This window comes from Budorcas taxicolor, chromosome 7, assembly GCF_023091745.1.
Source record: "Budorcas taxicolor isolate Tak-1 chromosome 7, Takin1.1, whole genome shotgun sequence".
Classification (NCBI taxonomy): Eukaryota; Metazoa; Chordata; class Mammalia; order Artiodactyla; family Bovidae; genus Budorcas; species Budorcas taxicolor.
Genome location: NC_068916.1, coordinates 40,545,839 through 40,571,198, shown reverse-complemented (window position 1 = coordinate 40,571,198; position 25,360 = coordinate 40,545,839). Strand labels below are relative to the sequence as shown.

The 25,360-nt window shown below is 46.3% G+C and overlaps 1 protein-coding gene and 1 pseudogene across 3 annotated transcripts in view; both read left to right on the top strand.

Moving 5' to 3' along the window:
* The window catches only part of ZNF496 (zinc finger protein 496), a 46,655-nt gene extending 37,440 nt beyond the window's left edge, over window positions 1-9,215 (top strand). For all 3 annotated transcript variants that reach the window (XM_052643268.1, XM_052643269.1, XM_052643267.1), the window contains exon 10: window positions 5,623-9,215. In XM_052643268.1, coding sequence (XP_052499228.1) covers window positions 5,623-6,380 — 758 coding nt within the window. In that variant the 3' untranslated portion in view covers window positions 6,381-9,215. The remainder of the gene's footprint in view (window positions 1-5,622) is intronic.
* Window positions 9,216-12,158: 2,943 nt separating this feature from the next.
* LOC128050981 (uncharacterized) lies at window positions 12,159-16,440 on the top strand (annotated as a pseudogene).
* The last annotated feature ends 8,920 nt before the right edge of the window (window positions 16,441-25,360 follow it).

Below are 25,360 nucleotides of genomic sequence, written 5' to 3'. Positions count from 1 at the left end.
TGCATGCATGTGTGTTGTATATGTATATACGTCTGTGTTGGTGGTGGTGGGGGTGATGTAGGTTCAGGAATTGAACTTTCTGAAATTTCTGCTGACAGTTCCTGAGAGTTCCTGAGGCTGCTTGCCCTAGTTTTGTTTTTCTAGGATCTTTTCCAGCTGACTCCCAATCTGAGGCCCTCCCCTCCATGCCTTTCTCTTGAGGGTTGGTTGAGGCAGGGTGCTGACATAGTGCTTTTGGACACATGGTCTGTGTATTTCGTCTCTGAGCATAAAGACCAGAGTCCCTGGACAGTGTTGCAATTAAAGAACAGGTTAGCAGAATGCTAAAAGGAGGACCACTGGAGAGTGTGCCCAGCAACATTTAGACTCTGAGTCTCTCCAGTCCTCACTTAAATCCACTGTGTCACAGAGGGCTTTTTGCAAATACAGTGACTCATGCACAGTTTGATACCTTTTGGAGGCAAGATTTGCGTGATATTCTGGTATTTACACCTAGTATCATGCAGAGTTCACAGTCATTTGTATTCACCCCGTATCCTGTGTAGACTAAAGGAATTTTCTGTTTTTGTAAATCTACAGCAGATCTAGGTTGACAGTACTCCCTCCCCACAAGCTTTGATGCCCTGGTTTTCTGATTAGCCTGCTTCTGCATGCCGAGGGTAATCATCCCTGTGTGGCTTATTCCCAGTTCAGCTTGATTCTCAAGATGAAGTTTGAATCCTCTCTGCTTCTGCCTGCTCATAGGAGGTCTCAGCCCTGGCAGCATACTTACAGAATGTGGATTTTCATTACCACAGGGGAGTTTTCACTCTCCCATTGCTGAGCTCTGATACCGAATCTATTTTGAAATGACAAGAAGCTAAGGGTTGCTATCTATCTAAGATCAGTGAGACATGATAGATTGCAGAGAATAGGCATCGTTTTTATTTTGGTAGTTCTTCCCACACTTTTCTCACAGCAGGTGAAGGGTCTGCATAGCCACATCCACGCTCACAAAGGGTCCTTCCAACCAGTTCCATTTGTGTCAGTCCAACCACACATTGTAATGCTACCACTGAGACTGAATATCTTTTCTTGTTTATTGTGTTTTTTCTGTGAATTGCCTAGTGAATAGTCTGTGGTCCTTTTCTTTTTTCTTCATTTTTGTCCTTCCCCCTTCACATTTGGTAAGCTCTGTGTCTTTATGGCCCAAGCACTACACCAGTATAAGGTCTTTTTATGATTATATTCATGTATCTTTATGCACCTTCTGAGATAAATACCATCTTAGTCAGCACAGGCTACTAGATCAGAATACCAAAGAGATATTTTCTGTTAAACAGTATAAATTTATTTCTCCCAGTTCTAGAGGTTGAGAAGTCTGAGATCAGGTTAGCAGCAGATTCAGTGTGTGGTGAAGACTGTCTTCCTGGCTTGTAGTTGGCTTCCTTCTCCCTAATGTGCTCACATGACCTTTCCTTGGTACACAGAACTATTGTCTCCTCTTCTTATAAAAGTACTAATCCCATCACAAAAGTCCCACCTTCAAGATCTCATATAAACCTAATTACCTTCCAAAGACCCCACTTTACATACCATCACATTGGGAATTAGTGCTTCAACATACAAATTTTGGAAGGACACAAATCCTTGGCCCATAGTATCAAACTGAAGATCTGAACCCATGTGATTAGGCTCCAGACCCCATGCTCTTTTTTCCATATTTGTTTGCCTTTTCCGTGAATTGCCTTCTAAGTGCATGCGTGTGTGCTCAGTCGTTTCAGTTGTGTCCGACTCTTTGGGACCCCATGGACTGTAGCTCGCCAGGCTCCTCTGCCCATGGGATTCTCCAGGCAAGAATACTGGTGTGGGTTGTCATGCCCTCCTTTAGGGGATCATCCCAACCCAGGATCTATCCTGCATCTCCTGTGTCTCCTGCATTGCAGGTGGATTCTTTACTGCAGAGCCACTGGGGAAACCCTGTCCCAATTATTTGTACATAATTCTTACTACTTTTTAACTTTATGTGTCTTTTAGCACAGAATTTTTAAATTTTATTTATTTATTTTTGACTGCACTGAGTCTTTACTGCTGCTTGCCAGTTTTCTCTAGTTACAGTGAGCAGGGGCTACTCATCGTTGTGGTACATGGGCTTCTCATTGCAATGGCCTTTCTTGTTGTGGAGCATGGGCTCTAGGCACTCAGGCTTTAGTAGCTGTGGCACATGGGATTAGTTACCCTGCGACAACATGGATCTTTCTGGAGAAGGGGTCAAACCTGTGTCCCCCACATTAGCAGGCAGATTCTTAACCACTGGACTGTCATGGAAGTCTGCTCATAAATGTTCTTTTAAGAAACATTTTAAATATGTAAATACAATTATTCATCTCTTTTTTTGTGTATCTTGCTTAAGAAAGCCTCCCCATCCTAATGTTATAAGGATATATTTGTTATGGTGTCTTTATTTACTTATTTTTTTACATATAGCTTCCTATCCTCCTGCTTCTCTCCTTAGCACCTCCAGCTGACAGGGAATGATTTATTCCCAAGCCAAGGCTTACCCTTCTTGAGGAGTTAGCCATCAACCTGATGATGAGCTTTTTGCTCTTGAAAGTACAAAGCAGCCTTTGCTCCTTGGCCTTGGAAGAGCATGGTCATAATCTTAGTACACACCCCTACCCCCACCCCCAGTTAAGCACAGTTCCCCTGAACCTGGGGCTATTTTATCTCTGTTTTAAATTTTTCTCCTGTAAGGTAGAGATAATAGTCAAGTCTACCTTATGGGGTTATTGTTGAAGATTGATACAGTACAGGTAAAAGCACTTATAACCAGTAACTTTTCCCTGTTTTTTCTACTGTTATCCTAACAGTTTAGCTTCTCTCTTGCCCTGCACCTTCTCCCAATCACCCATATTTATCTCAGTGCTGAGCTGAGACATCCCTAATGTTAAGTTTTCTCTGCAGTGTTATGGACACACCTCTGTAAGTCTCACCTCATCTACTAGAAATTCTTTACACTGTTGTGTCAATGGCACACAGCAACATTATTATTGAATTATTTCCCCCTTTTTAGAAACTCTGCATTTTTAGTCACTTCATCTGGTTTCAGGGGGCTGTCATCCCATATGTGGGCTTCCCAGGTGGTGCTAGTGATAAGGAAACCATCTGCCAATGCAGGAGACCTAAGGCACACAGGTTTGATCCCTGGGTTTAGAAGATTCCCTGAAGGAGGACATGACAACCCATTCCAGTATTCTTGCCTGAAAAATCACATGGACAGAGGAGCCTGGTGGGCTACAGTCCACAGTGTTGCAAAGAGTCGGACACTACTGAAGTGACTTAGCACATATGCATGAATCCCATATGTACTATATTAGTCTCCTAGGAATGATATAATAAAGTACCACAGACTGGAAGGCTCAAACAACAGAAATTTATTTTCTCAATATTGTGGAGGCTTAGAAGATTGAGATCAAGTTTTCAGTGGAGAGGTTTCTCCTGCGGCCTCTCTTCTTGGCTTGCAGACAACTGTCTTCTCCCTGTGTCTTCGCATGATCATCTCTCTGCATGTCTATGTCCTAATCTCTTCTTCCAAGAGGTCTCTTGCATATTATCTCTTGAAAGATCTTATCTCCAACTATAGTCACATTCTTGATTACTGGGGGTTAAGACTTCATCATGTATTTTTAGGAGGGTGCAATTCAGCCTGTAATACTTCACCCTCTGTTCCCCCATAATCCATACTTCTTGTTCCTATTCACTCTCTGTTCTCCCATAATTCATACTTCTCATATATAAAATACATCCATTCTATCCCAACACCCTTAATCTATTCCAGCATCAGCTTGAAATCCATAATTTAATCTAAATATCGTCTAAGAAGAAAGACTGATGGTTCCCAAGAAAGTCTGAATCCTAACAGGGCAAATTCCATTAGATTTTAGGGTTTGAGATCCATCTTTGGCTCAGTGCTTTGTCCACCCTACGCGCCTGTGGATGCAGTGGCAGTTCTGTCAACCTCTGAACTGCCTTTGGGGCTGTCTTCCTTTTCTTTCAAGGATAATCCATGTTTGCATCCAGATAGCTCTATTAGTTTGTTTTAGAAGTTTGATAGAGGTAGTAGTGTTAGTTGCTCAGTCTTGTCCAACTCTTTGACCCCATGGACTGTCTGAAATGAAAGCCTTCCTTTATTTCATCCTCTTTCCTTTTTATTCCAAGATGGATATTCTCAGAAACACTGTTGGCCGCCCATGAAATTTACAAGGGTCCAGGCCATCAGACAATATGGTCCTCTACAGACTATTCCTGGATTATCTCATCTCCACTCTTGGCTCCTTAGATGGTCAATAGGATCTGTGGTTGTCCTGCCACATGCTTGGTATTCTCTCCAGAACATACTTTCTCATTTTTTGCAGGATAGATAGACTGAAAATTTTCTAAATCTTCAAGTCCCTTCCCACTCCCCCATTTCACATTGTACCCAGTCCCCTCACACTTGTGCTCTGATGTAGGGGTAAATACCTGCATAGACTCTTCCACTGCCCAGTGTCTCTCCTGCTTGCTATGGTATTGGGTCTTCCTGCTATGTTCTGTCCAGTTTCACCTGCTCTCACTTCCCTAAGCTGCCACAACTCTCCTCCTTCTAGCAGTTAAGTCCAGAATAACCATATTCCTATTATTGTCTCAAAGGACCTGGCACCACTATTCCCCAGCCCTGTTTTAGACCTGAGCCCCTCATTTCAAAAAAATGAGGAAACAACTGTAAGGAGAGCCGTGTAGTGGTCTCTGGGCTGCAGGCAAGGACCTTATATCAGGGTCCCCACTGCCCACCCAACTCCTCCCCACAGTACATCTTTCCAACATCACAGACTCAAGATCCATTGAGCCAGCTTCAGTTACTTTATAAAGTCCAGTGCATCTTTATGCATTACCATTAGTGGCTGTTGGTTGGCCTCTGATATGATACTGAGAGGAAGAGATGACCTTGAGTAATCTGGAGCCTTTGAACAGCCCTACCATCACAGCAGGGCTCAATATCACTAGCCCTGAGCCCTTAAGCATGTGACCTGAGTTTGCCTATGTTTATAATGGCAAGTAGTACATTATTGGCTTGTGTCCAGGATCAGATGGCCTTGTGCATGTCAGAAGTCTTGTACAGCCCCTAGGGAATTTAAGTGCCTAGTATATGGTAGCTGGCAGCCTCCTGTCACTGTTTATAGAATATAGGACCCTTCTCTGTCTCAAGGCTTTTAATGCACCCTGACAATTTTTCTCTTGTCTGATTAAGAGAGGCAGAGTTAAATGATGTGTAAATGGTCAAGGTTTACACAGATAGATACAAAGTCTTAGAGCTTGGAGGGATCTTAGTGGCTAGAAAAGAAATGAATAAAAGGACTGGGTCTGGGGATTTAGGAGGAAAAGGTAGGGAAGTGAGAGAAGAAAGAGGTATGCAGAATGGGTTAGCAGTGTGGCCCGTGCCAAGGGATTCCTTCTCACAAGACATACCCCAGAGATACCTGCAGGGGAAGATTCCTTACAGAAATGTGGTTTTCTGGACCAACGCAGAACCTTCTTGGGTAGGGTTTGCAGGGTCTCAGATGTGGCCTGGGCAGCATCACTGACCACCTTGTTGCTTTCTGGTAGTGGGAGGTGATGCACCATTCGCCGAGAATAGCCTGGATGAGGAGGTGACGATCGAGATTGTGCTCTCCAGCTCCGGAGATGAGGACTCCCAGCTCGGCCCCTACTGCACAGACGAGCCACGGAGCCCCACAGAGAAGCAGCACAGCCTCCCCATCTCCCACCGGAGCGGCATTGAGGCAGCGGGTGAGGTGCAGACCTCCTCTAAAAAGTCCTACGTGTGCCCTAACTGTGGCAAAATCTTCCGCTGGAGGGTCAACTTCATCCGACACCTGCGGAGCCGCAGGGAGCAGGAGAAGCCACACGAGTGCTCGGTGTGTGGGGAGCTGTTCAGTGACAGCGAGGACCTAGACGGGCACCTGGAGACCCACGAGGTTCAGAAACCTTTTAGGTGCGGTGCTTGTGGGAAGAGCTTCCGCCTCAACTCCCACCTGCTCTCACACAGGCGGATACACTTGCAGCCAGACGGACTCGAGTTAGTGAAGAAGAAAGAACAGGAGGCGTCAGGGACCATGGGTGGGGATTCTGACGACCTGCTGACAAAGGGCAAGGCCAAGCTGCGCTGCCAGTGCTGTGACTGCGGGAAGGTGTTCCAGCGGCCTGAGCACCTGGCCCGGCACCGCAGTAACATTCACATGGACAAGTCCCGGCCCTTTCAGTGCAGGTACTGCGTCAAAAGCTTTTCCCAGAACTCTGACCTCCTCCGCCACCAGCGCCTGCACATGAAACGCCGGTCCAAGCAGGCTCTGAACTCCTACTGAGTCGGGGGCTTAACACACATTTTTGCGTGCAGCTCCAGCGTGGGTAGAGTGTATCCCACTTGTGCTTGGTACTGACCGGTTTCAGACTCCTCCCCAGGACAGAGATCACGTCCTCCTGACCTTTAACTCTCAGGTAGAAACGAGATAGTGGCCAGTTAAGTATTTGCTCTGTCTCTGCTGTGCCGAAAGCTAGGAGAGTGTGTCAGCACGAGCTTTGACTTGCCCGGTGTTTCGGGTCTAAGAGAACCCTGTTCAGTGCTTCCCACATGGTAGAGGGACTGGGGTACCCCCTACCACAGGAAACCTTTGAGGGGTCTGTCCCTTGCCAGCTTGCAGTGTACTCCCTTCCAGCCCCGTCTGAATTCCTACCCTATCCTGCGGTCTGGAGGTAATTTCTCCCTACCTGACAGCAGGAAGCTGCCGGTGGGATGATGGGTTAGGAGGAAGATAATAAGGTGGGGCTGGACCTGTGGGCACAAGGGCAGCAGGGCCAAGCACACCAAGCCATGTCACGTCATCAGAAGTCTGTGTCCCAGGCACCATCTGGTCCATAAGAACACCTCAGAATGATCAGATGGCCCTTCCAGGCTCAGAAGCCTTTGTGGGGGACTTTATAGCTTGCCAAAGGGAAATCTTTCTTTCATGGTAGTGACTGGTTATTGGGAATTGTGAGCTCATTCAAGGCAAAGCCCACATTAAAGGCCACATTTTAATTTGTTTGTTGGCACACACTACAAAGAAGTCCTTTCTTTGTACCCTGATGGTCCTTGGTATACTTGGTTGTGGGATAGAAGTGACAGCATCATCATTTGAAAGGCGCTTAACTTTCCCTTCCCCATTGTGTCATGTCAAGGAAAGGAGAGCTCACTCAAGTCCCGTAAAGGAGAGCTCAGGTCCCATGAATGAGAAGTTCTTTTGTCTGGATGAGCTGAGCAGGAGAAACAGAACTTTTGGTGAAGTCATTCTATATATATATTAACTTCGTGTGCCAGTTGTATTAATTCCTTAAGGCTGCTGTATCAAAGTACCAAAAGCTGAGTGGCTCAGAACAAAAGAAATTCATCATCTCAATTCTGGAGGCCTGGAGTCCAAGATCAAGGTGTCAGAAAGGTTGGATTCTTGTAAAGGAAGGATCTGTTCCTTGCCTCTCCTTTAGCTTCAGTGATTGCTAACAGTTGTTGATGTTCTTTGTCTTGTCGAAGCATCACCCCATCTCCTTCGTCTTTACATGGTGTTCCTGTGTATGTGTCTGTCTTCAAATTTCCCCTTTTCATAAAGATACCAGTCATATGGAGTAGGGCCTGCCCTACTTATTCCAGACTGTTCCCATTTTAATTATATCTGCAATGACCCTATTTCCAAATAAGGTCACATTCTGAGGTACTGGGGTTAGGACTTCAATATGAATTTCGGGGATGGGAAGACAATTTAACCCACAACACTAGATAATCCTGAGGTTCTGGTGATATTTCTCATTCTCAGATGAATTAGTACAAAGTTGATTTAGCTTACTCTGAGTTGCATTGGAAGCAGAACTCAGATTCAAGATTCTGTTCCCAGAGTGGGGGATCCTCTGCAGGATAGCCTTTAAAGTTCGTAGCCTGGGGTTCTGGACTGGGAGTGACACTGGTAGTGAAGCCTCAAGCAATGAAAACCATTGTCTTGATCCTGAAAGACTGGCCAGGTTGGCTCAGCTCAGTGATGAAAAAGCATGGAAGCTGTGGTGTATCGGTGGCTGAGTCAGAAAGCCGGCCACCAGGCCTGTGTTTTATATTTATATGTCAGGTCCCATTAGCAGGCAGTAAGGCCGGGCAAATGAATGCAAGACCCTTTGCTCACTGTCACTTCATTATCACATCAAGAGATAACAAAGCCAATGAAATAGTCACAGTTTTACAGTTATGATTGCTGTGCCTGTATAGATGCATCTATATACCCAGGAACAGTAAATACAATAAAATAATTTGGTTATACCCTGAACAAGAAATAAACTATTGGGGCTCTGTTTTCTAAATAGTTTCCCTCTTGGGTTGACCTTGCCAGAAAGTGGGAAAATATGTATCTTGAAGGACAAGGGAAGAGAAAATTTCAAATAGAGGCCAGATTCTATGTACATTTGCCCTACCCACCTATGCACTCTTGCCCAACAGTCCCATTAAGGGAGGAAGTTATGAACTCACCCACTTTAGATATTTGTATAAAAGAAGAAAACTGGTCTATTTAGTATATTTTATCTGTAAAATCAGATCATAAGTAAGAAAGACAAAAGGGAGTGTAACAGAATTGAAACCCATGGGGAGGCTATGCATCTGATCAGTACCCACCAAATATTGTGAGGGAGTATCAAATTCACTGACGCAAACCTGACCAGGGTATGTAACTAATCAGAAGTTCACCTTCCCCCTGGATTCAGAAGCCCCTCTGGGTGGTGCAGCTCAAATCCCAGGTTCTTCCCGAGCAGAGGAACCACTGGGTTCTGGAAAAAGCTTCTCCAGAAGATAGAACTGACCCACTTCGTCCTTTCTACCCTCCCTTCCTGGGTGGCTGGGCAGACAGATGAGCTGTGTGCGTACCTTCCCATGGATGTTCAGAGACCCCACATCCGAAAAGCATCTGTCCTCCCTCTTCCTCTGATCCCTTGGCATTGTTCCCATAAATTCACAGGTGCAAAATAAAAATTTGACTTGCTGAATTAATATTCGTGTTTGACTTTTCTATTGAAAGAGTATGAGTAGCACAGCTGAGAGAGCTAGTCAGTTGGCCTGACAAAGAGAACTTGAGGGCTTCCCTGGTGTCTCAGTGGTAGAGTCTGCCTGCCAATGCAGGAGTCTCGGGTTCAGTCTCTGATCTGGGATGATCCCACATGCCACAGAGTAACTAAACCTGTGCGCCACAACCACTAAGCCCGTGCTCCACAATAAGAGAAGCCACCACAATGAGAACCGCATGCACCACAACTAGAGAGCAGCTCCTGCTCGCCACAACTAGAGAAAGCCTATACAAAGCAAGGAAAACCCAGCACAGCGAAATAAAATTTTTAGAAAAGAACCTGAAGTGGGAGGATGCTGAAAATAGCCCTTCTGGATGTCAGACATTACCTTATAAAACTTTCAGGCCTCAGATAGGTAGTTCTGATCACCTGATCTGATCACCTCTCTTTTTAGAAGAGAGGAAGTAATGGCTTTTTGTTTAATGTTTCAATTATATATATATATATTTGGCTGTACCAGGTCTTAGTTGTGGCATGTGGGATTTTTCTGGCATGCAGGATCTTTAGTTGCAACATGTAAACTCTTAGTTGTGGCATGTGGGATCAACCTGGGCCATGGAATCTTAGCCACTGGACCACTAGGGAAATCCCAGTAACCAGGAACAGGATTAGGATACACTCCTGATCGCACCATAGCTGATAGCTGTTTCACCCAACTTCAGCCATTTTCATACAACCTCTGTCTCCTAACCTCTTGCCCCAGCTGGGAAAAACCAAAATGAAACCAGTGGTGGAAAGGTCCCTTGCTAATAAGTTTTCAACTACAAATTGGCACTTGTCAAGAGCATTGCCAGTGATTGAACAAGGGCATCTGCCTCTGCGGAGAGTGAACCCTGTGCTGCTGCAGCTGTTGACCTTCAACACCCCAAGGGAGTTCAGGGTGGAGTGGAGGCACTTTGTGCTCCAGGGAATTGCGTGGAACCAGGTCTTCAGATAGTTTTTCAGGAACTGATTTCATGATCCCAACCCTTGCATCTTCATATCTTAAAAAGCACTAAATCACCAAATGATGCCATCAGCTCCTCATGACTGGCAGAAAGACTCATAAAGTGAACATTTGATTGCACTGAACTCCCCTTTCACCAAAATCTTATGTATTGCCCTTCCCCCACTGCCTCTTTGGAGCAGTCTCAGAGCTATCTGAGGTGCTGTCCTCCAGGTTGCAGTCCTCATTTTGCCCCCAAATAAAACTTATCTCAAAACTCTCAAGTTGCGCGTCTTTTTTAATGAACAAAATCATGATACAAGTGGAAGAGAAGGCACAAGTCTGTGCCAATCTTAGACTTGGAGATTGGTCCTGGTTGCTTTTCTGCCATGAGATAGTTTCCATCCTCTACCAAAAGCAGAATTTTGATCAGGCACAAACATTTCTGCTTGCAGTGTAATACAGGGAGTTTGATGACATTTATGTCACCTCCCCCCCCCCCCCCCCCGCCACGTACACACACCCCATTCCACCAAACAAGCCCAGGTGTTTTTCTGTTAGCAACAGAAGTTAATGCTGTGCCCACCAGTGCTCCAATGCAAACAAGTCTACAGATTAGGTAACATGAACCTGTGCTTGGCCAGGAAATGAGCATCAGGATGAAGTTTGGATGACCAGGCTCTCCTGCTGCCTCAACCCACATCTAAAGCATCCAGCATCTGCTGGCTGGTTATTAAGGGCCATAAGTTCATCAAGTACAAAGCCCTGGGTTCCATCCAAACCTGCTTGACCATCCCATACAGACTGGGAATTTTATGATCTCTAACTAATGATCATCAGTTGTTTTTCCCTCAGGCATACGAAACAGAACTTAATTACTCCCCTTTCCTGGATCTGAGTGCTGATAATTTGTCAGACCCAGAACACATTCCTCTGAGAGCCAGGAATTTGGAACAAAGGATATAATTTTAGGTTAATGAACTGGGATGTTTATTGAAATAGTCTGAGGTCTCAGAGTTCCTACACTAACTGCCTAACAATTTCTACCTCAGTATTACAGGCAGGTTGGTAACCTTCACAAGTCAAAGGACTGTACTCTTAGCATGTAAGTAAATGGCAGGGGATTGCCCTTTTCCATTGAAGAACCTAAGCTACTCCATTTTGTTAACAGAAAAACTCCATTTTGTAAGGTTCTGGGGAAAGAGCCTTTGGAAATCCCCTGACCTCAACCCACCACCCATGAGCCAGTCAGACCCCAGACCAGAATCTCCTCACTTAACGTTCAGGAACTTGTGGTCTACCTAGGTAATAGGGACCAATCAGAAACCAATACACAACCCTTCGAAAGAAAGTGACCAATCAGATGTCCCCCTACCTAGAAATTCTGTTTTTTCAGGAACACTCCCTATATAAGCAATGTAATCCAAAACCCGGGGCTCCTCCCTATAGCCGCTGCGTTGGTAATGGTGGGAGCCCCAGCTCAAGCTTAGTAATAAAGACTCTTGCTTTTGCATTGGATATCGGCTCCCTAGTGGTCATTGGGAGATTTCACGACTTGGGCATAACATTTGGGGGCTCATCCAGGATCTCCCACCAGCTCCACAGGAGATGATCCGGAGAGTCATCTACAGCAAGTAAGCTTTTTTTCTTTCTTTTAGTTTCTGACAGGGCCAATTTTCTGAGGCCGGTATATGACTCAGGTGGACGCGCCGACGGGTCACCGGTGTGGGTCATTGCGAGACGTCCCCAACCCCCTCGGAGGGGACGGAGTGGAGTGCCCCTGTTCTCTGTAGACGATAGCAGGTCGCTCCCGCTGAACGGCTGGAGGCCATTGTCTTACTTTCAGTTTTCCCTCCAGACTCCCGGAGGTCTATTTCTCCTGTCTCTCTGTCTGTCTGTGTGGCTGTCCGTATTGTCTGTGTTAACTTACCAACACCTGACTGATCCAGGAACAATGGGGCAACGTCAGTCTAGCCCTACTCCTCTATCTCTGATCACTGACCATTTTAAGGAGGTCAAGATGTGCGCTCATGACCTCAGTGTAGAAATTAAAGAATAAATTAATCACTTTTTGCAGCGCAGAATGGCCGACCTTCCATGTAGGCTGGCCCTCAGAAGGCACCTTTGACTTGGGAACTGTACACCGAGTCTGGGATATCATCTTCCGACTGCGGATTGGACACCCTGACCAAGTTCCCTATATCATAGTATGGGAAAATATCATATTGTGACACCCTCCTTGGGTAAAACCTTTTTTGCCTCAACAGGGATTTTCTACCACTCAGGTGTTGGTGACACGTGTAGGAAAGAACCTGAAGAATTCCCAGGAGCCTGAACCAATGGCACTGCTATACCCCATCTTGCAGGGGGAAACAGAAGAAGAACTTATTTTTCCTCCCCCTTACCAACCCCCCAAACCACCACCAGCCCCCGTCATCCCTTCACCCAGGGACGAAACACAGGGTGGGGGTCCTGCCCAAAATACTTGCCACCGGCAAGCCATGCCCCAGGAGAGGCCAGCAGACTCAACGGTTGCCCTCCCCTTATGAGTGGCCGGTCCCCCTGATGAGAGAGGAAACCAACCTCATCAATACTGGCCCTTTTCTACTAGTGACCTATATAACTAGAGATCCCAAAATGCTAAGTTCTCAGACAACCCTAGAGATCTAACTAACCTTCTAGAGACTGTGCTTTTTACTCATCAGCCCACCTGGGACGACTGCCAACAGCTGCTCCAGATTCTCTTCACCACAGAAGAGAGAGAGAGAATACAGGATGAGGCCCGTAGAAGGGTCCCAGGGGCAAATGGAGAACCCACCACTAATATAGATGGAATTAACACCTCTTTTCCTTTATCGCTACCTGACTGGGATTACAATACAGCACAAGGTAAGGAGAGGCTCCGGGTCTACCACCAGACTCTTTTGGGGGGGCTTGAGGCAGCTGCATGGAAACCCACTAACCTAGCTAGAGTGGGAGATGTTCAGCAGGGCCCCACCGAGAGTCCAGCTGCCTTCCTGGAAAGGCTGATGGAGGCCTTTAGACAATACACCCCCATGGATCTAGAAGCAGAGACACTCAGGCTGCTTTGATAACACATTTTGTCAATCAGGCGGCCCTCGACATTAGGAAGAAGTTACAAAAACTAGAACGCCTGGGTGAAAAGAGTATCCAGGATTTAATAACAGTAGCAGAAAGAGTCTACAACACCCAAGAAACCCCCGAGAAAAAACAAGCCAAAGCAGCAGATCGCCAAACCCGTAACATGGCACGCATCCTGCTGGCTGCAACAGTTTCTGACTCGGGGGAGAGGGAGCGCCAGTACCGCCGCCTGGCTGCTGAAGGTAAGAGCCGTCCCCGTACGTGACCAGCATTAGGAAAGAACCAATGTGCCTATTGTAAAGAGGAAGGACATTGGGCCAAGCAATGCCCTAAGAAACAGAAGGGGCCACGAAAGACCCCCATCCTGGCCGTCGAAGAACTGAGTGATTAGGGAGGACGGGGTTTGGCGCCCCTCCCCGAACCCAGGGTAACCCTAAGAGTGGAGGGGACCCCAGTTGACTTCCTTGTCTATACAGGGGCTTAATATTCGGTTTTGCTAGAGCCCCAGGGAAAACTGGCTGGAAAGACCTCTTGGGTGCAGGGGGCTACTGGAATGAAACAACAGCAGTGGACTACCCGAAGATCAGAGGACTTGGGTGCGGGCCGGGCATCCCACTCTTTCATGGTCATTCCAGAATGCCCCTTCCCGCTGTTGGGAAGAGACCTGTTGACCAAAATGGGGGCCCAGATTCACTTCCTCCCGGGGGAAACTAAAATACTTGACCAGCTGGGCAGACCGATTCAAGTACTGACAATTCAATTAGAGGATGAATATCGGTTGCACCGAAAACCGACGCTCCCCCAAGCAGACATTCAAAAATGGCTAGACGAATTCCCTGATGCGTGGGCCAAGACAGGGGAACCGGTTTGGCCGGACACCGCCATCCTGTATATATAGATCTCAAGCCAGGGGCCGACCCCGTCCGGGTCCGACAATACCCCATGACCCTGGAAGCCCAACAGGGGATCCCCCCCATATCCGCAGGCTCCTAGCCCAGAAAATCTTGAGACCCTGCCAGTCGGCCTGGAACACCCCCCTGCTCCCTGTCAAAAAACCAAATTCTCATGACTATCGGCCAGTACAGGATTTACGAGAAGTCAACCGCCGAGTTTTAGATATTCATCATACTGTGCCAAACCCATACAACCTCCTGAGCTCACTCCCACCAGACCATCACTGGTATATGGTCTTAGATTTAAAGGACGCTTTCTTCAGCCTCCCCCTGGCGTCCAAGAGCCAGGACCTTTTTGCTTTTGAATGGTCTGACCCGGAAGAAGGAATCAATGGCCAGCTGACCTGGACCCAGCTGCCACAGGGATTTAAGAATTCTCCCACCATCTTCGATGAGGCCCTCCATGAGGACCTGGGTGAGTTCAGACAACAACATCCCCAACTAACCTTGTTACAATGTGTAGATGACCTCTTAATTGCAGCAAAGGACCAACAGACTTGCCTTATGGGCACCCGAGAACTATTGCGGACCCTTGGAAAATTAGGGTACTAAGCCTCAGCCAAAAAGGCTCAGATATGCCAACCAGAGGTCACCTACTTAGGGTATGTATTAAAGGAAGGACAGAGATGGCTGTCAGAGGCACGAAAGGAGACGGAACTCAAAATTCCTACCCCAGATTCACCTCGAAGGGTGAGAGAATTTTTGGGGTCCGCTGGGTTCTGCCGTCTTTGGATCCCAAATTATGCGGAACTGGCTAAACCCTTATACGAAGCCACAAAAAGTACCACCCCTTTCAGCTGGATGGAGCAGATGGAGACCATTTTCAAGACTATTAAAATGGCCCTGCTGTCAGCCCCCGCCCTAGGGTTGCCTGATGTTACAAAACCCTTTCTTCTGTATGTAGATGAAAAACAAGGAGTGGCAAAAGGGGTACTGATGCAGCATCTGGGACCTTGGAAGTGCTGGTGGCTTACTTGTCTAAATGCCTAGACCCCGTGGCATCAGGCTGGCCCCCATGCCTCCGCGTGATTGCAGCAATGGCCCTAATGGTCAAGGATGCAGATAAACTGACACTGGGGCAAGAGTTGCATATCACCACCCCCCATGCCATTGAGGGCGTCCTAAAAGAACCCCCAGATAGGTGGATCAGCAACGCTCGGCTGTCCCACTACCAGGGACCACTGCTAAACCCCTCCAGAATCATCTTTCTGCAGCCAACTGCTCTCAATCTGGCTACACTGCTTCCTAACCCGGATTTGGAAGCCCCAATCCACGACTGCAGCGACATACTAGCCCAGGTACATGGGACGCGAGAGGACTTGCAAGATCGTCCTCTAGAGGATGCTGAAGTTACCTGGTATACGGATGGAAGCAGTTTCGTCAGAAATGGGCTCAGGTATGCAGGGGCAGCCGCAACCACGGAAACCCAAATCCTGTGGGTGGAAGCACTACCTCCGGGCACTTCGGTTCAAAGGACTGAACTAATTGCCCTAACAAAAGCCCTCCAGTTAGGGAAGGACAAAAAACTTAACATAATTACTGATAGCCGATATGCCTTTGCTACTGCCCATATACAAGGAGCCATCTACACAGAGAGAGAGGACTCCTCACGGCCGAGGGTAAAATGATCAAAAATAAAGAAGAAATAAAAGCCCTCCTCTCGGCATATGGCTTCCTAAAAAACTAGCGATAATACACTGCCCGGGACACCAAAAGTCAGACACCCTGACCTCAAAGGGAAACAGTTTGGCAGACAGAGCAGCCTGAGATGCAGCCCAGGGCACCGTGATAGAAGCCACCCTTCAATTGCCTGACCCCGGGAGCCCTGTTCTGCCAGCTTTACCCAACTACTCACCAACAGAATTAGACTGGATAAAAAGTTTGCCTATGACCCAACAACTGGCCGGGTGGTGGAAGGCAGCGGACGGTTCCCTGATCCTCCCGGAGGAACTAGGAAAGCAGGTGTTACTGGGGATGCATTACGCCACTCACCTGGGAGCCCACAAGATGCAGAACCTGATTAGACATGCCAAGATTACCATGAGAGACGTCAGATCGACGATAGAAAATATCGTATCAACCTTCAAGGCCTGCCAGCTCACCAACGCTGCCCGTCACCCAGCCAACCAAGAGTCTAGAGAAAGCGGGAGTCGGCCAGGAGCATACTGGGAGGTGGACTTCACTGAGGTAAAACCGGGTAAATATGGATACAAATATCTACTGGTATTCATAGACACCTTCTCAGGGTGGGTAGAAGCTTTCCCCACAGAGAGAGAGAAACAGCACAGGTGGTGCCAAAACACTGATTGAAGACATCTTGCCGCGGTTTGGGTTTCCTGCACAGGTGGGGTCGGACAATGGGCCAGCCTTCGTATCTCAGGTAAGCCGGGGGTAGCCCGGGCTTTGGGGGCTAGGTGGAAGTTGCATTGCGCTTATAGGCTCCAGAGCTCAGGACAAGTAGAGGATGAATAGGACACTCAAAGAAACATTAACAAAACTAGTTGCTGAGACTGGCGGGGACTGGGTGGCTCTCCTCCCCTTTGCCCTATACCGGGTGCGAAACTCCCCCTACCAACTGGGACTTACCCCTTTCAAAATTATGTATGGGATACCTCCCCCAATAATTCCTAACCTAAAAATAGAGGTGCTAAAAGAGATAGATGATCAAAGATTACTCTTTTGTCTCCGGTCCTTACAATACTCCCACAGAGACACGTGGAAGAAGCTCAAGGCATTATATGAATCAGGCCCACCACCTGAACGCCACCGCTACCGACCAGGAGACTGGGTGTACGTGCACTGCCATCGTCAAGAGACCCTAGAGCCCAGGTGGAAAGGGCCCTTCCTAGTTGTCTTGACGACACCCGCTGCTCTTAAAGTTAACGGCATAGCCACCTGGGTTCACTACACCCACGTATGGCCTGTGGACCTGTTCGCTCTAAGGGAAGAATTCCTTCCCCAGTGGAAGACCAAGCTGGAAAAAACAAATCCACTCAGACTCAAGCTACAAAGGCGATAAAGTACTGTTTATGCTGTTGTCCCTACGGCTTAGTGCTGTCTCTAACTCTCATCAGCCGATGAACCTGACTTGGATGGTTCTAAGCGCAACTATGGGAAAAGTAATTAACTCCACCTCGGCCATTCATCCCCAAAACACCTGGTGGCTGGACTTGTAATTCAACCTCTGTCTTCTGGCCATGGGATCTTGGGACATTGGCAAATGGGAGATAAAGAAGCCCAGCAAGCCTGAATGTGGGGCTGGCACTAATAGGTGCAATACTCGGCCCTCCACTAACTCAGGACCTGGATGCAGCCACTACATTCAACGGGCAAGCTTACGGGAAACACCCTTCTATGTGTGCCCTGGAGGGAGACTGAACCGGGCAACCATCAATAACTGCAGGGGGGCTGACAAGTTTTACTGTGCCGCTTGGGGATGCGAGTCAACGGGGACAGTCGATTGGGAGCCCCCTATTCGTGGTGACTTGATTACCTTGGGTCACGTTCCGGGGCCCACTGGGTCAACTGGGGGACATGAAAGGGAGTCCCTCATAGCTGGGCCTTGTGTGAACTTTCTTTGCAATCCGGTGAGGCTCAAATTCTCAACGGAAGGAAAAATGTTCCCTGGTTGGGAAGCCAGACAATCCTGCGGCCTCTGGCTATATCAGTCAGGATATGATAATGGGTTGCTGTTCACCGTCAGGTTGAAAGTAGGACCCATACAGATCGGCCCAAATCAGGGCATAGGGCCCAATTCAGTCTTAGTGCCACAAGAGCCTACCCATGCCCCCATTTGGCCTGCCCACACCCCCGCTCAAGAGCTTACCCAAATGCCTCCCGGGCCCTACATCACTAATACAAACAACTCCCCTCAAGTTAGCCTTACAGGACCTAACATTAAAGACGATCAGGACCCGTTATTTAATATGATAATCAACACCTATCGGGTCCTAAGTTCCACTCGCCCGGACCTGACTAGCAGTTGCTGGTTATGTTATGACATCAAACCCCCCTATTATGAAGGTATAGCTGTCCCGGGAATTAACATTCAAACCAGAGACCACAGAGCTTGTCGACGGCAGCAAAAAGGAGATGCCAGATTAACCCTCCAACGAGTAACCAGGCAGGGTCTTTGCTTAGGGAATGTCCCCCAAACCTACCAACACCTCTGCAATTCTACAGATTCTATAAAGACAACTGCGTACCTGGTGCCTCCCCAAGAAAATTGGTGGGCCTGCTCCACAGGCTTAGCCCCTTGTATTCATGGGCAGGTGCTAAATGACTCCAAAGATTTCTGCGTGTTGGTACTATTAGTCCCCCAACTGTTCTATCACTCCAATGATGAAATCCTCCTGAAACTAGAAGCTTTACACCGGTCCAAGAGAGAGCCAGTCTCAGCCTTAACCCTCACAGTCCTACTGGGGTTAGGGGTGGCTGGGGCAGGAACTGGGTTATCCTCTTTAATAGTGCAGAATCAACACTATTCTAGCCTAAGAGCAGCCATTGATCTTGATATTGAAAGACTAGAAAGCTCAATCAGCCACCTCCAAGAGTCACTGAGTTCTCTGGTGGAAGTGGTACTGCAGAATAAAAGGGGATTGGATTTGGTTTTTCTCCAACAGTTGGGCCTATGTGCTGCGTTAGGGGAAGAATGTTTTTATGTGGATCACTCGGGGGTAGTCAGGGAGCCCCTGGGCAAGATAAGAGAAAGGCTGAGTCAGAGAAAAAGAGAAAGAGAAATGTCTCAAAATTGGTTTGAATCCTGGTTCAACTCATCCTCCTGGTTTGAAACTTTCATATCTTCCTTGGTGGGGCCCCCGATTATCTTGTTACTGCTACTCACCTCTGGGCCATGCTTACTAAACAAACTGGTGGCCTTCATTAAAAGCCTCATCAACACGGTGCAGCTCATGGCACTAAGATCCCAAAATACGGCCCTGCCAATGCTCCCCTTAGCGGGAGACAATATAGAGCTGACCCCAGACCCATGATTGGGTCTGTCCTGGATTATAGAGAATAGGGGAATGAAGAACCTAAGCTACTCCATTTTGTTAACAGAAAAACTCCATTTTGTAAGGTTCCGGGAAAAGAGCCTTTGGAAATCCCCTGACCTCACCCCACCACCCATGAGCCAATCGGACCCCAGACCAGAATCTCCTGACTTAACGTTCGGGAACTTGTGGTCTACCTAGGTAATAGGGACCAATTAGAAACCAACACACAATCCTTCGAAAGAAAGTGACCAATCAGACGTCCCCCTACCTAGAAATTCTGTTTTTTCAGGAACACTCCCTATATAAGCAATGTAATCCAAAACCCGGGGCTCCTCCCTATAGCCACTACATCGGTAATGGTGGGAGCCCCAGCTCAAGCTTGGTAATAAAGACTCTCTTGCTTTTGCATCAGATATCAGCTCCCTGGTGGTCATTGGGAGATTTCGCAACTTGGGCATAACACCATCACTCGCTAAAAAAAAAAACAAAAATTTTGATACAGTTGTGTCTATACTAGCCTATTATATACAGGTCTTGCTACATCTTGTCAAAATATAAAGGGGCCAGGATACCTGCCCTGAAAATGTTGCAGGTCAGAAAAAGTGCAGATTTAATAGCTGGGTTAAATTGATCCTATCCAAATCAAGCTGCATCCCCTTTGAAGGTGTCTGTGTGCTCAGAAGAGATGGGAGCCTGCTTCCAGCCCATCGAAGGTAAATTCAGAACAAGATTTCTACATATTTTTAAGTGTTTTCCCTGAGTATTTTTGAGGAAGAAAATCTGGGTGGAAAAATATGTCAACTCATATGGGAATCATACCAACAGTTTTCATCTTCAGCAAACTTTAAGCTGTCAAGTTGCAGAGAGGGGGAGTGGGATGTGGGGCTGCTGAGTGGCTGGACCAAATTTATCTTGGACTCACTTTTTTGCCACTCATGTTTTTCTAGAATGGCTTGCCTAATCTCAAGATGATATTCTGGAGTCATGATCTGAAAACTTCACTAGCAACTTCCTGCTTGAGAAGCCAAAAGTCTAACCAGATGTGCACTCACCAAATTTATAGATGCAGAACCAGGTGTTCCAGCAAAGATTGCTACTGAAACAAGAGAGCCAGGGGCCCCAGCATCCTTAAAACTTTCTCTCAAGCTTTTGGAGAGTTTCATGTAGTTACCTTTGGTGACAACACATAACTTTGGCTTGGGCACACTCTCCCTTGAGAAAGTGCTAGGCAGGTAGGCAGCATTGGAGTTCAGAGAGGGTGGCGTAGATCCACACTGTAGTTGGGAAGGAGATTGCTCAATGTTTTCTCCACTGCTAATCACCAAGAGCAGATATCTCATTGAGTTTATCTGTCCTCATTGTCAGCTCAGTATCTGATACAGAGTGGGATATCAATAATGTGCAATGTGCACCTTGTCACTTTTACCCTCCCAAGAGAGAATGGACTCCAGCTGGACTCCTGAAAACCAGCTTGGGTCCAGATGCTGAGAAGAGCCTGCGGCTATCCTGACACCACTGCTCTGACACCAACAGGGTGGGTGTCCACTGTGGATAGGGAACATTGCCTATCATTCCATAAACAAGGATCAAGCTATCAGCCACTGTAGCCCTACCACCCCCTACTCTCCTGACTGTGTGTCCTGAGGGGAATTCATGAAAGAGAAAACCAGGAAGCATTGTGTGCTTCGCATACTGGCCCTATATAATCAAGATGCATATCTAAGGAATAATTTCTTCTTTTCTTACAGAAAAGCACTAAAATCTTTAACTTGAGATGTCATTTTGTGATTAGCAGTAATAATGCATTTACCCTCCCACTAGGATGGACAATCTGAGAACATGGAACAAAGATTTTTGTTTTATTCACTTTTTTGGATGGAGTTGAGGGTTTGTTTTTTTTTTTAAAGGCAGGGGGAAGCAAATTACTTTTTTGCAACTTTTCATGGTCACTTGGAAAGAAAGGTCTAAGACTGAGGCTTCTAGGAAGCCAGACAGCTGCCTCCTCCCTATTCACATCTCTTACAGCTTTGTCTTCAGGGAAGGGCCCTCCAGGGGATATCAGTGCTGGGATATCAGCCCAAGTGCTGCTCCCTCCCCACCTCCTCCTCTGTGTTTGGATCACCGGATATGGCTGAGGAAGCCAGAACCACAACCCTGGTTGAGTCTCAGGTTATAGATACCAAGGGTGTACTTGAAACCAAGCAGGACTCTGTGAGGCGCTCCTGGGCACAAAAGCCTTTCCATGTCCCTGATTTCTGTTTCGTAGGAAATAGGCTTCATTCATCCTGGAATGTTAAGTCTAGTGGGCCTAAGGAAGCATCACTATGAACAAAGCTAGTGGAGGTGACAGAATTCCAGTTGAGCTATTTCAAATCTTAACAGATGATGGTGTGAAAGTGCTTCACTTAATATGCTAACAAATTTGGAAAACTCTGCAGTAGCCACAGGACAGGAAAAGCTCAGTTTTCATTCCAGTCTCTAAGAAACACAGTGCCAAAGAATGCTCAAGCTACCACACAATTGCACTCATCTCACACACTAGTAAAGTAATGCTCCAAATTCTCCAAGCCAGGCTTCAACAGTATGTGAACTGTGAACTTCCAGATTTTCAAGCTGGTTTTAGAAAAGGCAGAGGAACCAGAGATCAAATTGCCAGTATCTGCTGGATCATCGAAAAAGCAAGAGAGTTCCAGAAAAACATTTACTTCTGTTTTATTGACTATGCCAAAGCCTTTGACTGTGTGGATCACAATTAGCTGTGGAAAATTCTTCAAGAGATGGGAATACTTGACCACCTGACCAACCTCTTGAGAAATCTGTATGCAGGTCAGGAAGCAAGAGTTAGAACTGGACATGGAACAACAGACTGGTTCCAGATCAGGAAAGGAGTACATCAAGACTGTATATTTTCGCCCTGCTTATTTAGCTTATATGCAGAGTACATCATGAGAAACGCTGGGCTGGATGAAGCACAAGCTGGAATCAAGATTGTCAGGAGAAATATCAATAACCTCAGATATGCAGATGACACCACCCTTATGGCAGATAGTGAAGAAGAACTAAATAGCCTCTTGATGAAAGTGAAAGAGGAGAGTGAAAAAGCTGGCTTAAAACTCAACATTCAGAAAACAAAGATCATGGCATCTGTTCCCATCACTTCATGGCAAAGAGATGGAGAAACAGTGGAAACAGTAACAGATTTTATTTTGGGGGTCTCCAAGACGGTGACTGTATTCATTAAATAAAAAGATGCTTACTCCTCGGAAGAAAAGTTATGAGCAACCTAGACATCAGATTAAAAAGCAAAGACATTACTTTGCCAACAAATGTCCATCTAGTCAAGGTTATGGTTTTTCCAGTAGTCATGTATGGATGTGAGAGTTGGACTATAAAGAAAGCTGACCACCGAAGAACTGATGCTTTTGAACTATGGTGTTGGAGAAGACTCTTAAAAGTCCTTTGTACTGCAAGGAGGTTCAACTAGTCCATCCTAAAGAAGATCAGTCCCAAATATTCGTTGGAAAGAGTGATGTTGAAGCTGAAACTCCAATACTTTGGCCACCTGATGCGAAGAGCTGACTCATTTGAAAAGACCCTGATACTGGGAAAGATTGAAGGCCAGAGGACAAGGCCACAACAGAGGGTGAGATGGTTGGATGGCATCACTGCCTCAATGGACTTGAGTCTGAGTAAACTCCAGTGATGTACAGTGAGGCCTGGTATGCTGCAGTCCATGGGGTCACAAAGAGTCAGACACGACTGAGCGACTGAACTGAACTGAACTGAACTGAACTGAACTGAACTGAACTGAGACTTCATTCAACCTCCTTACTTTCCCTGAGTTCAAAAGGGCAGATTCAAGCATTTGCTAATCTGGAAAAGGAGGGAATGCAGAAACAAGGGAGGAGTGGTCAAGAAACAATAGTGCAGCCTTGGGACATTGTCTTGGTTCCTCCTCAAGAAATATAGTGACAGTTTCTTTAAGTTCTGCTGGAACCAAAGCCCTACCCTGTTGGAGGATGGTAACTTCCTTCTGAGTAAAAGATCTCTGGAGCACTGCCCTGTTATCTCACTATCAACCAATCAGAAGAAAGCCACACATCACCTCACACTGTGCCTATAAAAATTTTCCCGCCTAAACCATAGGGGAATTCAAAGTTTTTAAGCCTGGGCCACCTATTCTCTTTGCCTAGCCCTTTAGTATATCTTTTTTTGCTCCAAACTTTGATGTTTATTTTTATTTGGGCTCACTGTGCATCAAGCACATAAACTTTCAGTTCAGTTCAGTCACTCAGTCATGTCCAACTCTTTGTGACCCCATGGACTGCAGTCAGGCTTCCCTATCACCAACTGGTGGAGCTTGCTCAAACTCATGTCCACCGAGTTGGTGATGCCATCCAACCATCTCATCCTCTGTCATCCCATTCTCCCCTTGCCTTCAATCTTTCCCAGCATCAGGATCTTTTCCAGTGAGTCAATTCTTCCCATCAGGTGGTCAAAGTATTGGAGCTTCAGGTTCAGCATCAATCCTTCCAATGAATACTAAGGACTAGTTTCCTTTAGAATTCACTGGTTGGATCTCCTTGCAGTTCAAAGGACTCTCAAAAATCTTCTCCAACACCACAGTTCAAAAGCATCAATTCTTAGAGTACTCAGCCTTTTTTTTTTTCTTTTTTTTTTTTTGCTCAGACTTTTTTATGGTCCAATTATCACACCCATACATGACTACTGGAAAAACCATAGCTTTGACTAGACGGACCTTTGTCAGCAAAGTAATGTCTCTGCTTTTTAATATCCTGTCTAAGTTGGTCATGGCTTTTCTTCCAAGGAGCAAGCATCTTTTAATTTCATGGCTGCAGCCACCATCTGCAGTGATTTTGGAGTCCAAAAAAATGAAGTCTATCACTGTTTCCATTGTTTCCCCATCTATTTGCCATGAAGTGATGGGACCAGATGCCATGATCTTTGTTTTCTGAATGTTGAGTTTTAAGCCAGCTTTTTCACTCTCCTCTTTCACTTTCATCAAGAAGTTTTTTAGTTCTTCTTCACTTTTTGCCATTAGAGTGGTGTCATCTGCATAACTGAGGTTATTGATGTTTGTCCCAGCAATCTTGATTCCAGCTTGTGCTTCATCCAGCCCAGCGTTTCTCATGATGTACTCTGCATATAAGCTAAATAAGCAGGGCGAAAATATACAGTCTTGATGTACTCCTTTCCTGATCTGGAACCAGTCTGTTGTTCCATGTCCAGTTCTAACTCTTGCTTCCTGACCTGCATACAGATTTCTCAGGAGACAGGTCAGGTGGTCAAGTATTCCCATCTCTTGAAGAATTTTCCACAGCTAATTGTGATCCACACAGTCAAAGGCTTTGGCATAGTCAATAAAACAGAAGTAAATGTTTTTCTGGAACTCTCTTGCTTTTTCGATGATCCAGCAGACACTGGCAATTTGATCTCTGGTTCCTCTGCCTTTTCTAAAACCAGCTTGAAAATCTGGAAGTTCACAGTTCACATACTGTTGAAGCCTGGCTTGGAGAATTTGGAGCATTACATTACTAGTGTGTGAGATGAGTGCAATTGTGCGGTAGCTTAAGCATTCTTTGGCACTGTGTTTCTTAGAGACTGGAATGAAAACTGAGCTTTTCCTGTCCTGTGGCTACTGCAGAGTTTTCCAAATTTGTTAGCATATTAAGTGAAGCACTTTCACAGCATTATCTTTTAGGATTTGAAATAGCTCAACTGGTCATTATTAGAGAAATGCAAATCAAAACAACAATCAGATATCATCTCACACCAGTCAGAATGGCCATAATAAAAAAAAAAAAAAAAACTACAAACAATAAATGCCAGATAGAAAGTGGAGGAAAGGGTACCCTCGCACTATTGGTGGGAATATAAACTGATACAGCCATTATGGAGAACAGTATGGAGATTCCTCAGAAAGCTAGGACTAAAACTACCATATGCTAAATGTCTTTAGTCATGTCTGATGCTTTGTGACCCTATGGACTATAGCCTGCCAAACTTCTCTCTCCATGGGATTGTCTAGGCAAGAATACTGGAGCAGGTTACCATGTCCTCCTCCAGGGGATCTTCCCAGCCCAGGGATCGAAGCCACATGTCTTACATCTCCTGCATTGGCAGGAGTTTTCTTTGCCACTAGTGCCACCTGGGAAGCTATACCTTGAGAAAGTCACAATTTTAAAAGACAGACACACGTGTGTTCATTGTAGCAC